This window comes from Ascidia mentula, chromosome 4, assembly GCF_947561715.1.
Source record: "Ascidia mentula chromosome 4, kaAscMent1.1, whole genome shotgun sequence".
NCBI lineage: Eukaryota > Metazoa > Chordata > Ascidiacea > Phlebobranchia > Ascidiidae > Ascidia > Ascidia mentula.
The window spans coordinates 15,405,497-15,420,416 of NC_138569.1; the positions used below are offsets into that span (position 1 = coordinate 15,405,497).

Consider the following 14,920-nt stretch of genomic DNA (forward strand, 5'->3'; position numbering starts at 1 on the left):
TTCGGCCATGAACAGGCAAGTCAATATTTGTCACGATTGCTGGGAAAAAGTTTCACCGCGATGGTTTCAGCTCGTCAATTCTGTTTGGAGACAAGCACGGCGTCACTATTGACCTATGTAGTTCAATACCAGCACGAATATGGACGCAACCGCTGTCACGGCTTGCAGTTTGACAGATAGATTGAACAATGGCAAAGGAGCAGTTTCGCTGCGTTAAGTAATAGTGGAGTATGGCTAAATATGAACTCTGCTAATAAGACGAGAATGTACAAAAAACAATCGTTTTTCATTGTTTATACTGATGTGTTTAATGTAATTGACAAATTTTTAGCGTATGGATTGTGTACTCCCCAGGTTCTAGTCATTTTGAGCATACCCGTGCCTCGGTTTTATTGGTATTCGAGTAAAGTCACTGCCAGTAGTCACTAGTTTGCGGTGTAACTGTATATGCCACAGGACAACTGACAACGCTCGGTTGCAAGTTGTGACTCACAGTGCACGTGCGATGCGGTTCAGCGTAAACACTATTTGTCAGGAAGTTAGCACGGCAGTTCTTATAATTAGTCGTATTACTGCCATCACGCAGCAATACAGGTTACGGGAAGTAAAATTCGATTAGACAAATCTGCTATACCTGAGCCATGATGAATCACCCACACGCTTGTTTGCGGAAATTTCACTGCGATCAAATTCGAGCAGTCTTCCACGCACTACAAGTAGCATGTAGAGGGTGCAAGGGAATTAGGCAAATATGTGAATTACTTATGAAAGGCCAAATCAGGGATCCATGTCAACGTTACAACAATAGATTCAGGTTAGTTCAACCGTAACAGATTGGGTAAATCCCGGACTATACGAGAGTGTGATATTGGTTTGAAGGGGTGCTTAAGGATGACTGAGGCTGAGACTGAGGTTTTGACACAACACAGGCTTTATTGCTGGTAGATTTAACAGTCAACAGTTTCAAGTTAGGATGTCTTCGTTAAATGACCTTGCATTTTGTTCGTAAGAAAAAGCATAAATAGATTTAAAGTAGAAGAAATCAGTCGGTTCTGCTGCAGATGTCGATTGCTTTGATGTCAATTGACAGGTAACAATGGTCATTGAGTTCTACTCGAATCCGTTCAGTCCGCCAAGCAGAATGGTCTCGATGACCTTGGCTGCCCTTAACTTACCTTACAACTCACACTATGTCGACTTCAAAAAGAAAGAACAAAAATACCCGGAGTTCCTCGCTATGAACCCAAGAGGAAAGGTTCCGACCATACATGATGGAGATGTGTGCATAGGAGAGAGGTACGCATCTGGACCTGCATTAGCGATGTGTCCTAAATGCATGTTATTGTGTGTTTTTAACACAATCATTTTTCATGTATTAGTCGTGCCATCAGCGCATACCTGTGCAATGCATACGAAAGGGATACAGCAGAGAGACTGTACCCAACAGACGCTAAAATTCGAGCAAAAGTGGACCAATTGCTTTACATCAGTGAGTGCACGTACGAAGAACTCGTCACCTACACGGTTGGTACAAGTCGTGTTTTTCTTGCTTTAAAGCCGCATTACCGGTCTATAAGGTGTTTTGCGGTAATGCCCATGGGCAGTGCGGGCTTACGTTTATCTCACGTGTGTGGTTAATTTGTGGTTCATTTGCAGCGTTCGGTTTGGCACGATACTGCTGCTGTGTTTACCCTAACACCATAGCGATGTCCCCTTCGTGGTTTTGTCGGTGCCTGTGTCATTTCAATTCACGGAATGTTTAGTTTGTTTACGTCGTACTACATTGTGCAATAGAACATATTAAATAACATGTTTTAATTTTAGTATTGTTTACAACTCCCCGGTACAAAAACTATTAGGGAATTTTATATAACACAGTGCGGAATGCGGAAGTTGCATATGCTTCGCATGGACACAACCGGTTTTGCGATATCAATCTCAAGCGAGCTTATTGTAACCAATGAGTGGACCATACCGTGCTTATGTCGAAGACTTTTGCGTAGAAATACAACTGTGATTATTTTAAGAAACGTGCTTACTTTAGTTTTGCGTGCTTGGTGTTTTTATCTAGACGTGCTTATTTGAGAGGAAGATCGTTGGTTGTACGGCGCACTTTTTTACGTATTTTGGCGCCCAAGCGGCACAGCTCCAGAATTAATAATTGCCGCCTAATTCAAATCAATAACCACAATTTTATTCAACTACGGCATCAAAATGCAACGTGCTTATTTTTGGTCAAGGCTTATGGTAACACTGTTTATCACATAAAAAAAATGCACCAGTAAAGTTACTTGCAGAACATACGAGGAGTGTTGTTCAGAGGCGAAACCGACCTTAACATAGACGCCCTGCCTGGGGTTCACAAAACTCTCTCTTTATACGAAACCTTTCTCACGAAATCAACATTTGTGGCAGCCGATCACTTAACAATTGCAGGTAAAAAAATTAGCTTACTGATTAGAGATTTACATTGAATATTTGTAATGTGCTTGTGGCCATGGTTCGGCTGTGTTTATTGCTTCTGCAATGTCATATACGCTTGCAATTGCATTTTCACAATTTTGTTGCTAAAAAGTGTTTAGTGATGGTTTGTGATGGTTTACAACTATTTTGTTCACAGCATTTGTTTACATATAGTACCAGCTAATATACCTGTGTACAAGGTATGAAATTTTTCGTACTTTTTCTGGCAACTGATTTCAAATCCAATTTCAACATAAACTTATCGTTACAGATTTCCACATGGTCTCGCCACTGCTTCTTATGCCGATAAGCGGCTTCGACGATTACAAGCAATATCCTCTGACAGTGAAGTGGTTGGAGAAAATTTACAATCTTCCGTATTATGATCAGTGCAATAAAGCTGGATTGGAAGAGATGGACCAACTCTACAAACATCTGATCAAAACAAACAAAGAAAAAAACCCAAGAGATTAGTTACAAGTGCTCGCTTTTTAAATACCCGAGTGCAGGCGCATGTGCAATTTGGGCTCAAATTACACTGTGACGTCACGGCACATGCGGTACACCGAAAGGATTGCAAAACCCGATGTTCTGTGTCTTTTTAGTTTTCTACTCTTACGGTTGCCAGTGCGCAGAACTAAACAATACTGATCACCAGCAAATGGTTACCAACAGCATGCTATTAAATGTACATGGACTAAATTGTTACTAAGTTGACTGATCAAAAAATTTTAATGTAATCTTTTCGCAAACAAGTGACCCTAAATATATAGTGCTAATAAAATGGAAACTGAACATGTAATCAACGATGTTTCGAAAAAACAAAACAAGTTTAATGTAAACTGAAAGTTTATGGTAAACGAAAGTAAGTTTATTGACAGAGAAGATGTATTTTCGCAAACCAACACGAATTTCTACGTCATCGTTGAGTAAAAAAGGGGGAACGACGTTGTGGTTGACTGAATTCTGCCTCTGACCTTTGCTGCTGAAACGTGAAACTGTGTTTGCGGTCAATTTGGTTTCTGTTGAAGGATGTGCGAAACAGATATTTAAAATAAAAATTACTGGATGCTCAAAAAGCTTCGCATGAATGGCAGGATCGCCCCACTGCGCTGGTCCTTGCTAATGGCGATCACAGCTTGCGCATCGAGATCAAAAGGTTCACAGGCTTCATTTGCAACCTTGTTGGATTGGCTGATTTGACTGATCCAGCAAGGCTGCAATGCCTGAGCCGCGAAGCCGGTAAACCTAATGAACTGGATGTGCGATCGATTATAATTTGCTTTTGGGTATTACAACATATGTATTTATTTGTTGACTACATGTACCAGCTGTATTTTTTGAAACCGTAATTGGACAAACTGTATGTCTCTGGGCATAGATATTGGATCTCTCATTAAAACCAAACAATAATTGTTGATAAATTGACCCGCAACTGGCACCAAAATACATTCAGGGATAACACGATAAAAGTAACAGAAGTAACTTCACTTGTTTCGGACACTGACTAATGAGATCATTAATGAGATCTGACACACGATATTAGGCGTGACTAAGCAGAATGTGGAAACGTCAACAAGAATGCTTTGATTTAGGATCTATAGTTGACAAGTTACACGTCCTGCAACCAGGTTTCGATTTTAGAAACAGAATTTAAAACACAGAAATTGGGACCTCTTGGGTATTAAGCTCTTCTTTAGCTGTCTCAGTCCGCCCAGTTAAACGACATATGACTTTGGCTGCGCTGGGGGTTGAGCACGAACTGAAAATTGTTCATATGGTAGGGAGTGAGCATAAAACCCCCGAGTTCAAGTAAAGAAACCCGAGGGACAGACTCCCGGCACTGCAAGACGGCGATATGTATGCGGCACCTTGTTATGACTTTCAGGTTCTCAACAAATGGATTTTGTGCAGTCGCGTCATTACCACGTACCTGTGCAATAACTACGAGAAGGATTTGAATGAAAGCCTCTACCCCAAAGACTCAAAAGGGCGAGGGAAAGTCGAGCAAATCCTCTATATCTGGGAAAAGTGTACGAAGACCTCATGGGTTACATGGTGATTACGATAAGTGCTTGCAGCATAATCTGATGTATTCCTCTGCTTTGTCTTGTAACAATGCTTTGTATTGTACATGCATTTTTCAATTGCAAAATATTGGAAGTATATTGTTTGGTGACGCAAAGGGTACCAATGGAAGTGACCTGCCCTTGTACATAAACAGTTGGAGTTGTGTGAAGAATTTTTGAGTCAAAACACCTTCATGGCCGCAAATCACGGCACTGTCGGTGGTAAGTTGCGTATAAACAGATATTGTTACAATAAATACTGGCACAGAACAAAGCGCAACTGGTCAAAAGCAAGCTTAGAGGATAATATACTGTTGATGATTTTGTTTGCTCTCAGCAATGTTGACTAAATTTTGAGGAGTGGCTTTTGTGCGTGACTCGACTATTTGCATTGTCTGAGGCGTGCTATTGAAACGGAACGTATAGGATGTCGCTTGAATGCCGCGATGACTAAGCAAAATCGACGAAAGGGAACAAGCACTAGGTTGGTTCCGACAACTGACTGTTGAGATTACATTTTTGAGTCAAAACACCTTCATGGCCGCAAATCACGTTACTGTAGGCGGTAAGTTGTGCAAACAACTAATACTGATAGTTGTCACAATAAATACTGGCGCAGAACGAAGCGGAACTGGTTAAAAGCAAGCTTAGAGATTTTTTTCATGGTCTCCCCCCTGCTCCTTCTCCCCATGGCCGGATTCAACGATTTTGGGAAATACCCTTAAACCGCTGCTTGGTTGAAAAAAATTCAAGCGCTTCCATACTTTGACAAATGCAATAAGGAAGGCATAAAGAAGATGGCTGAATTTTACAAGTCAAAGATTGCCGAAAAACAATGCAAAAAATAAACAAATGTAAACACGTCAGACAAATGCATACATTTAGGAATACGTATTTTAAGCACACATCTAAGTCAAAAATAAAACCTTGCGTATAATTTTTGACATAAATGTGTACTACAAACTTATTTCTGTCGTGTAAAGTTTTCGTCCATCCAAATAAAATACAACATCCATCTTTAGTTGACAGTTGCAGAAAAGCTAACGCCATTGGTTTCCAGGTTTTTTTGCACAGCATGGTGGCCTCGTCCAAATAGTCGTTGTTCCTTTCATCGATCATGGGGTGGAGCTGAACAAGCACGCCGACAGGGCACCCTATCGAAATAACTCAACCGCAGCAGCACTCAAACCCTTGTACAAACTAAACCTAACTTTTGGCGGAACTGCCCGAAATACTCCTGTGCTTAGGTAATTTAACACTTTTTTTATTCCAAAACTACGCAACAGGTTGAGATGGATGTAAACTTTATTGCTTAATATGTTGGTTTTCTATTCGCTTGTACAATTAATTAAAAAAGGCAATATTTTTCCAATTTCATGTGACTGGCAAGTTCCAAAATAATGACTAAATTAGGATATAGGTCATTGTCACAGTTTGACTGACGTAAAGTAAAAACAGTTATGCAGTCACCTTGTAGCGCGATGAAAAACTAGTTGTACACTGTTTTGCACCGTGGGTCTGCTTGACGTGATATGTGTAATGTGGACGTATACGAACTTAGGCCTATTCCTACCCAATCACTAGTTGATGTCAACGTTCAGTCCAGTAGGCTAAAATACGAATAAGTAAAAACAATCCGTGATGCTATCGTTTACAGTTTGCCTTTGGTTATTGCAACTTAAACTTTTGTATGTGCATTTTTAAACGATTTGTATTAGTTGTGTTTCTTAAAACCGTAATTGGTCGGAATGCAATTGACCAATGTGCCTAATCTATAATCAACCTCAATAAGAGTCAATTAGGAACGTAACCAAAATGCACTAACAGTGGTTTTTGTTTGTGATTTTTAGTGCAGTAGTGTTAAGACAACGCTTTTAAGGTACAATTCCAGCTTATTATCGTACGTCAATATCACCACTTATATGTAAACAACATCTTTAGTCCGGTAGGCGTCATCACCTCTCAGCAATGTTGACTAAATTTCGAGAAGTGGCTTTTGTGCGTGACTCGACTATTTGCATTGCCTCAAGCGTGTTATTGAAACGGAACGTAGTCGCTTGAATGCCGGGATGACTAAGCAAAATCAACGAAGGGAAAAAGGCACTTGGTTTGGTTCCGCAACTGACTGTTGAGATTAAAAGGAGGTTTGCTGTCACAAAATTGGGCGTGACAAGCAGAATTTTGAAAACGTCCACAAGAATGCGTTCATTAGAGGCAAGTAGTTCACAAGTTACACGTCCTGTGCAACCACGTAGAGATTTCAGGGGGTTATTGCTGTGTATACGTGTGATGTGTACCAAATTATGTTTGATAAAATACTCAATTGGCTAAAGCAGAATTTATATCACAGATATAGGAAATAAGATATCATGGGTATTGAATTCTATTTCAACTGCCTCAGTCCGCCAAGCCGCATGGCATACATGACTTTGGCTGCACTGGGGGTTAAGCACGAACTGAAAGTTGTTGATTTGATGAAGGGTGAGCATAAAACCCCCGAGTTCAAGAAAATAAGTCCGAGAGAAAAAATCCCGGCACTGAAAGACGGCGACTTCTGTATAGCGGAAAGGTAATATTCTTACAACCATGTTAAAACTTCCTGGTAATTAACAAATGGATTTTGTGCAGCCGCGCCATTAGCATGTACCTGTGCAATAAGTATGAGAAGGATTCGAAAGAGAGCCTCTACCCCAAAGACCCCAAAGGGCGCGGGAAAGTCGACCAAATCCTCTACATAAGTGAAAATGTAAACGAAGATCTCGTGGGCTACATAGTAAGAGCTTGTGATTTGATCTGACGTATTCAATTTCTTTGTTTTGTTCTATAACGAGCATTCGATTTACGTGCAATTTTTAATTACAGAGTATTGGAGGTGTCCTATTTGGTGACGCGAAGGGTCCGAATGAGGATAAACTGTCCAGTGTACATAATCAGTTGGAGTTGTGTGAAGAATTGTTGAGTCAAAACACATTTATGGCCGCAAATCACGTTACTGTGGGCGGTAAGTTGCGCATGAACTGATGGTTGCCACAATTAATACTGGCGCAGAACGGAAGCGGATAATAAACTGTTCATGTTTTTGTTTAGATTTTTTCATGGTCTCCCCCCTGCTTCTTCTGCCCATGACTGGATTCAACGATTTTGGGAAATATCCTAAAACCGCTGCTTGGTTGAAAAAAATTCAAGCGCTTCCATACTTTGACAAATGCAACAAGGAAGGCATAAAGAAGATGGCTGATTTTTACAAGTCAAAGATTGCCGAAAAACAATGCAAAAAATAAACAAATGTAAACACGTTATACACAAGCATACATTCAGAAATACGTATTTGGAGCACACATAAGTCACATATAAAAACCTTGCGTATAGTTTTTGGTGCATTACAAACTTATTTCTGTCGTGTAAAGTTTTTGTCCATCCAAATAAAATACAACATCCATGTTTAGTTGACAGGTGCAGAAAAGCTAACGCCGTTGGTTTCCGTTTTTTTTTGCGCAGCATGGTGGCCTCGTCCAAATAGTCTAGTTCCTTTCATCGATCATCGGGTGGAGCTTAACAATAAGCACGACGACAGAGCCCCCTTTTGAAAAAAGTCAACCACAGCAGCACTCAAACCCCTGTACAAACTAAACCTAACTTTTGGCGGAAATGCCCCAAATACTCCTGTGCTTTGGTAATTAATCACTTACGTGAATGTGCAATAAGTTGCATATATTGGCATTAATTTTCAACTGATTCGGAAAAAATTGCCAACAAAACACATATATAGGGAATGTGATTTAGTTGCTATTAAATGGAAAATACGGAATTCATCAGGTGACGTTAAACAGTTAAAATCTACCAAGCAGAGTAAAAGCCAAACCATTTTTTATTCCAGAACTACGCAACAGTTGAGATGGATGTAAACTTGCTTTGTAGAGTTGCATTTTTATTCGCGTGTACGATTAATTTAAGAAAAAGCAATATTTTTTCAATTTCATGTGACTGGCAAATTCCAAAATAATGATTAACTATTTGGATTTAGGTCAGAGTCACAGTTTGATTGGCATAAAGTAAAAACAGTTTTGCAGTCACCTTGTAGCGCGATGAAAACTAACTGTTTTGCACCGAGGGTATCGCTTCAGGTTACTGTAGGATGTAAAACAATGCTTGGTTTCATTTTCCTTTACGGTTAGGAAAGAAGCACAATTAACCCCAACAACATACATCAACGATTACTTGTCGTAGCGAAGGTTTGTTGCACGTGGGTTTACTTTTTCAATTCAAACTACCAAAGAAATCAATGGAGCATGAAGGCGACCGAGTGATTGAGCCTGAGTGGCGCAATAGCATCACTTAGTCAGAATATTTACACTGGATATACATTGATTTTGTAGTTTTTACTACCTTTTAATGGTTACTGAGATAAAAATGGTTAAGTTACTATGTCGCCGGATCTTTCCAGATATTGATATTGTAAAATGTATGCGTGATGTTGTAAATATAGTTCAGGAGATGTGTACCAGACAGTTTATAAAAGTAGTAATCGCAAATAATTGCAAAAACAGCATACCACCCAAAAGTAACAACAATTTGACAGGAACAAGGCATTTAAGAACGACTCGGACGTAGGTGCTGCAAGGAAATCGTCGAAGCGTGACGAAACAGATTTGCCAGAGCGATTGAGGCTGTGTGGCGCAACAGCTACGTTCGCGGAAACGCTTTAGTTAGCTGAGCAGCATTTGGGCATTGCTGGTATAAAAGATGGCTCGCAGCGAACGGGCGATACAGCTCTACATAGCTAAGGTTGGGTTTCGCGTTCGCAACAAATTTTTGCACATACTTAGCGATTTGCTTGAACATTAACTAAACCTTTGCAGCAATTCTTTGCAGCTGCAAATATAGCAAAATGGTTCTTGAACTTTATGCTTTCGGTCCAAGCCCACCCTGCCGTTGTGTGAGAATGGTACTGAAAGCTCTTGAGCTGGATTTTGTGGTGAAGCCGGTAAACCTAATCACAAAAGAACACAAGAACGAACAGTTTGCAATGTTGAATCCCAGACAGAAGGTTCCTGTGCTCAAGGACGGCGACTACGTCATTTCTGAAAGGTGAGAACTGTGTGCTGTGATTTTTCAACGCAATTTCACATATTTGATGATTTGGCAGTCGTGCAATTGCTGCTTATCTTTGCAACAAGTATAAGGGCGACAAATTGTACCCAAACGACCCCGAAGCGAAAGGAATCGTAGATCAACTGCTGTACGTGAGCGAAAATGTCGTCGACATGGTTCAAGAATACGTGGTGCGCACACTTTTTCGCTTTGCAAATGGCGTTATCCTTATCTTATGTTTGTCTTTGGTTTTGAGAACTTCGTGGGCGTGGTCTTCTTCGGAGGTGAACTACAAGAAGAGAAGGTGGACGTCGCTAAACGCGCACTTGGATTCATTGAAGGATATTTGACGGAGAGAGAGTTTACAGCTGCTGATCACGTGACTATTGCAGGTCGGTACATTATGCGTTGATTTTTTAGCGACACTGACGATGCTCATACGTATACCAGATATTTATACTGTAGTAAATGTAGTAAATATTTCTGAAAAAAATAGCGTTTTTGTTTAAAAGTAATCTCACCGGAGATTCAAATCTTCATCTGTAACATGTAAGGTTTTACATCAACAGTTATATACCACAAGCTTTTGATGACGAAAGAATATACGTGGCATTGCTCTAAAAATTTTGTTTTTGTGCGAACGTGTTTGCAGACTTTTTCCTGTCGTCTCCAATGTCCATGATGGAAATTGCCGGCTTCGACATTTCTGTCGAATTTCCCAAAACCGCAGAATGGTTCGCCAAAGTGAAGGCCCTTCCGTATTTTGATGAGTGTAACAAGGATGGATTGGAAACGATGACCAAGATGTACACCAGCAAAGGACAGTGTTTCAATCTGGACCAAAGCGGCAACGTCAAGTCCGATAATTAAACTCTAAACCGGGTCTGCCAAACACGCGACTCACTGGTCGAATCTTTCTCCAAATAAAAGTAGCCCGCAACACGTGGTTGGTGTAGCCCTTTCGAACATTTCAATTATTTCGTTCTTGCCGTATTGTTGCGTTCGCTAATGTTGTCTTGACATTGTTGTATAGCATTATGTTTTTTGGTTATGATGTTGGTTTGTTGTATATTGCTTTCATGCTGCTACTTTGTATTCTTTGTACCACATATGACACACTACCTCTGAATTTCAGTTTCATTAAACGCAACAAACTTTTAAATTCGTTTTGATGTTATGGAGGCCCTAGGCATCGTTGCGAAGCGGGAGTAAGGCACAAATTCTTCGCCCAAACAAAACACACGAGCTCACGAAAATCTAATGGCAAACATATTTGTGGGAAAAAACATAAAATAGCACAGCAGATCTATATACATATAGTGCGTTTAGAATTCAGGAATGGAACACTGCATGGACGGGTCTTCAGGGTTTCGTGCCAGCGAAATACAATGCTTGGTTTAAGTACACAGTACAAGCCAATATATAATTACACAACTGCAGGCAACATAAAGCTTTTTTAGGGCCTAATGATTGCTTTAGACGAAAACACGTTGCACAGTCCTCATATCGTACGAACTAGGCCTACGTATTATACAAACGACGCCACGTTTTTATCGAATTGTAATTATTATGTACAAAAGGCTCGACCATTTCAATTGCAGCGGTGTACCCACATATAACTTTTTCTAAACGTTCGAATCAGCTTTATTTCAACTTATTCAAAGGCACTTCCATCGTCACTAGTTTCTACAGAGTTGTAACCATCGTTGTCGTCATTGTCGTTGTCCGGATCTGTGATACTCATGTCCCTGTGGCGACGAAGGCCATATCCTCGACCGGCCATCTGGAATCGACCGGCTAAAACCGGATCCCGGTGCCAGCGGCTCTCGAATGCGGACAAATAGTCTTCCTCGTGTCTGTCGTGTTTTCTTCTTAGCATGTGGCGAATCTTTGAATTGTAAAAAGTTGATATAAGTTTGTTTTTTAGAAATCAATTATAGTGCAAAAAATAGAAATGGCGTCGAGGCAAAATCAACAACACAAAAACCCCTGTCTTGCGGCACTTAGTTGGTCAATACTAAAAAGAAAATATTATCAATACCTTTCTAAACCCAAAGTATTTGAGCTCCAAAAAGTCCATGAAAAGGCAAATGGAGGAGATGACGTACATGAAATACAGAAAAATGTTCTTTTCCTAAAATACAAGGAACAAAATTGTCATTGGTGCCGCTTTTAGGGTTCCAGGTTAATGAAAAAACTAACCATGGGCCTTGACACAAAGCACTCCACCCTCTGTGGACAAGGATATCCCTCGCACCTGTACATTTCCGGCACATAAAACTGGAACAAAATGTACTGCAGGGCAATAAAAGATGCTTCAATTCCCATGCGGAAGAAAATATGAGCGAGATACCTGCGATAGAAATTAAAGGAGCTATGACTTAAATGATTTGATGCAATGAAGTACAAAACGTTCGCATACCCAAAATATAACACAATATTTGCTCAAACAAGTCTAACTTACGCAGCCAAAATTGGAGGGTCTTTAACTTTTTTGGGGTTCGGTTTAGGCATTACCGCCTTCATTGGTATTACTTCTGCAACTGGGACGTTGTTGTACGGTCTCTCACTGTTGCGGCTACTCTTCTTCTTCATTTTCTTCTTCTTCTCAGTCTTTCCATCCTGTAACAGAAAGAATAATTTTCCAATATTTGTTTCGTCAAGTAGTTGTGCATTTGTTTTGACACAAACACTGAAAATTCGTCAAACCAGTGGCGGCATTTTCTCAATGCCCCGGCAACATATTTGGTGATAAAATAAAAGGACGTCACACGTTTTAAATCCACGTTAATGTTGTGTTTCCTCAAAACAAATGCCGAACCTGTAATCGGCCGCGGTCTGTTGCATGGCAACAAACTCATGGTTTTAATGTTTGTTGAAACTGGATTAATTTTATTACGCCGCTTCATCATATGGCCCAACACTATCATGCTCCGTGAAGCGACATTTCCATGTAAACCCACATCGTGAATTTACCTTGAGATCTTTCTTTTCGTTTGTATGTTCAATGCCGTTGTACTTTGGCGGCTCGTCAGAGTAACGGTGACGAAGGTTAGAGTTTGCTGCTGGGTCACGTGCCATTGGCTCCGTGGCGACCTCCTGTGGTGATACAAATGTCGAGTTTTTATTGTGAGTGATTTGTAACTGTTTCTTTGGATTCATTTTCTAAATGTTGTTAAAGATACATTAACTGTACGTGATGAAACTAATTATCGTATTTTTTCAAGGCCGCCGACAAGAAAAGTAGAGGAAAAAGAGTTGGCAAATAAGAAATTAAAAGTATGTTACAAAAGAAAAGAACAGTTTACCGTTTGTAGCATTTCCTTTTCCAATTTTTCCCGCTGCTCTTTAGCGATGTTGAGTGCGTGCATCGCCCACACGATAAACACGATACTCGGAAGGCAGACCAAGAGAATCTACAGAAGTAAATACAGCTGCGTGGACAACTTCAAAGTACTTAATCGTGCGGTAAGGACGTTTCGGTTATCAACAGAGCGGTTGGGAAATTTACGCTGTGTAGTACCTGCATTGCCCAGAATCGGATGTGGGATATGGGACTGAACTGGTTGAAGCAGATATTGTCGCAACCCGGTTGTAACGTGTTACAAACGAATTTAGACTGTTCATCGCCGTACACCTGAAAGACGAAAAACCACAACACATGAGAAGCCGTATTTTGTCGATTGTCCGCTTTCATTATCTTATATTGCTCTTTTTACATTTGCAATTTGCTTCAAAACGATATGTAGGCCTACCAAGCCACAAAATAATCCAATGCGACCTGTTTGCCACAAAAAAACATTACTTTGTTTACAAACAGATACTGGGTGTTTGAGGGTTTACTGCAGGCGAGTGAATCGTGTCTGCATTATTTTTAAACGAGGCTCATTTTGCGGGTGAACAGTCTGGATGAAGGTCTTCGATCAAGCCGCCTTGGGGGATAGAAAAACGTATCGCCATTTTCGAACGAGACGAGGCCTCTCTTAAGCCGTCTATACGGTAATTGCGTGATTAGGGTTAATTATCACAATTGACGATTACGCCGATTTTCCAGTCGGTTTGGGCTTCGATTTAATGTTTTCAATGCCTTAAGTTTGCATGCTGTGTCAGATGTGTAATATATTCCAAAAACATGATTGTAAGATGAGTAAAACCCTTTTTTTGTGGTTTTACAGATACTAACGATGCTTATTTTAGAGAAATATATTTGTCCTGAGTAAAAAAGCTGATTTTAGCCCACGGAAATATTCGTTTCCATGCTGCTTGTAAATATTGTAATGGGTTTTTATTTTGAAAACGGCATACATCGTCAACTACAGTTTACAATTTTATGAAAATGATCGCACCTTGTCACCGACGCTCAGAACAACGATCACTCGGAATATGAAGAGAAATGAAAACCAATACTTTCCGATGAGCGTGGAGTGGGTCGCCACCTCGGAAAGCATTTTTTCCAACAAGGCCCAACTCATCTTGTTGGTTGGTTAGCTTGCCCGGTTGTAAAGATAATCACTTATGTGTTCGCTCTTAATTCCTGCACACAATAAAATTTTAAGTAATTTGTATATCGCAATAGACATCGTTCGGTTTAACAAAAACACATGCTGCGCTTGTTTACAAAACCTTTTCCTAATTTAACCTGAATACATCATAAGTAAACGTGTGGACTGTGGAGCAGATATTCGTATTATCTTGCTGAATTAACCTTGTTAGAAATCAAAAGATTAGATAATTTTACCAAACTTCATCTTAATTTAGCTTTATCGCTTTCACTGAGCCCTTAATCTCTGCCTAAGTTTTGAAAGAGCCCAAGCATCTTTGATTCATATCTGCCGGGCGAAATAAGGTCCTAGCTGTTATCTCGGAGAGGCGGACGATCTTATGCCGATATGCGATAACCAGCAGCCCGCCGACACCAGTACACACTTCGCCCGAAGCAAACTACAATAATCCACAACAAACATTGCTGACTGACGCGGCAATATAGTGTCTCCGATGCCAATCGCACGTAAGCGCCGGACACACCAAACCTCCCTTCCTCCCAAGCTCTGAACATGAGCAGATAGTTTTGGCCACGCCAAAGCCTGGGCGACGAACGGGCCCCGAGGCTTCATATTAACGACCAGCATAACTACGCTTTAACGTATAAGTTTACAGCTGAATATCAGTCACTCTGTACTGACGCACGTTATAATTACCGTTTCTCCCCGCCGTGGGCTAGTGAGATCGTGGCCAAGATAAGGTTTTGCGGTCAAGTTGGACAGGTTTCTTTAAATCTTACTTCTTCGCGCGTCAAG

General features: G+C 40.4%; 4 protein-coding genes and 1 pseudogene across 5 annotated transcripts in view; 4 read left to right on the forward strand and 1 right to left on the reverse strand.

The window, feature by feature from the left end:
* The first annotated feature begins 141 nt into the window (after nucleotides 1–141).
* The window catches only part of LOC145898888 (glutathione S-transferase 1-like), a 43,034-nt gene continuing 28,255 nt past the window's right edge, over nucleotides 142–14,920 (forward strand). The window contains exons 1-4 of one of the 2 annotated variants that reach the window (XR_014402449.1): nucleotides 142–1,296; nucleotides 1,380–1,524; nucleotides 2,298–2,436; nucleotides 2,735–3,218. Coding sequence is in view for 1 of the 2 variants with exons in the window: in XM_082987537.1 (XP_082843663.1) it covers nucleotides 1,097–1,296; nucleotides 1,380–1,524; nucleotides 2,298–2,436; nucleotides 2,735–2,937 (687 nt within the window). In the remaining variant the exon portion in view is untranslated. Of the gene's footprint in view, nucleotides 1,297–1,379; nucleotides 1,525–2,297; nucleotides 2,437–2,734; nucleotides 3,260–14,920 lie in introns of those variants that run through there. The other variant, XM_082987537.1, reaches the window with a different exon arrangement.
* LOC145898156 (glutathione S-transferase 1-like) lies at nucleotides 4,193–5,380 on the forward strand (annotated as a pseudogene).
* Nucleotides 6,887–7,966, forward strand: LOC145898648 (glutathione S-transferase 1-like). The gene is made up of 4 exons (XM_082987186.1): nucleotides 6,887–7,101; nucleotides 7,161–7,305; nucleotides 7,395–7,533; nucleotides 7,620–7,966. The coding sequence occupies exons 1-4, from the start codon at nucleotides 6,902–6,904 to the stop codon at nucleotides 7,811–7,813; spliced, it is 678 nt and encodes a 225-aa protein (XP_082843312.1). The 5' UTR covers nucleotides 6,887–6,901; the 3' UTR covers nucleotides 7,814–7,966.
* Nucleotides 9,396–10,759, forward strand: LOC145897704 (glutathione S-transferase 1-like). Its single transcript, XM_082986103.1, has 4 exons — nucleotides 9,396–9,620; nucleotides 9,679–9,814; nucleotides 9,880–10,015; nucleotides 10,276–10,759. Exons 1-4 carry the CDS (start codon nucleotides 9,421–9,423, stop codon nucleotides 10,491–10,493), a joined length of 690 nt encoding a protein of 229 aa, XP_082842229.1. The 5' UTR covers nucleotides 9,396–9,420; the 3' UTR covers nucleotides 10,494–10,759.
* On the reverse strand, nucleotides 10,747–14,153 carry LOC145897703 (gap junction delta-2 protein-like). Its single transcript, XM_082986102.1, has 8 exons — nucleotides 13,970–14,153; nucleotides 13,147–13,260; nucleotides 12,932–13,039; nucleotides 12,600–12,722; nucleotides 12,088–12,245; nucleotides 11,826–11,976; nucleotides 11,665–11,757; nucleotides 10,747–11,511 (listed from the first exon to the last, which is right to left on the reverse strand). Exons 1-8 carry the CDS (start codon nucleotides 14,093–14,095, stop codon nucleotides 11,278–11,280), a joined length of 1,107 nt encoding a protein of 368 aa, XP_082842228.1. The 5' UTR covers nucleotides 14,096–14,153; the 3' UTR covers nucleotides 10,747–11,277.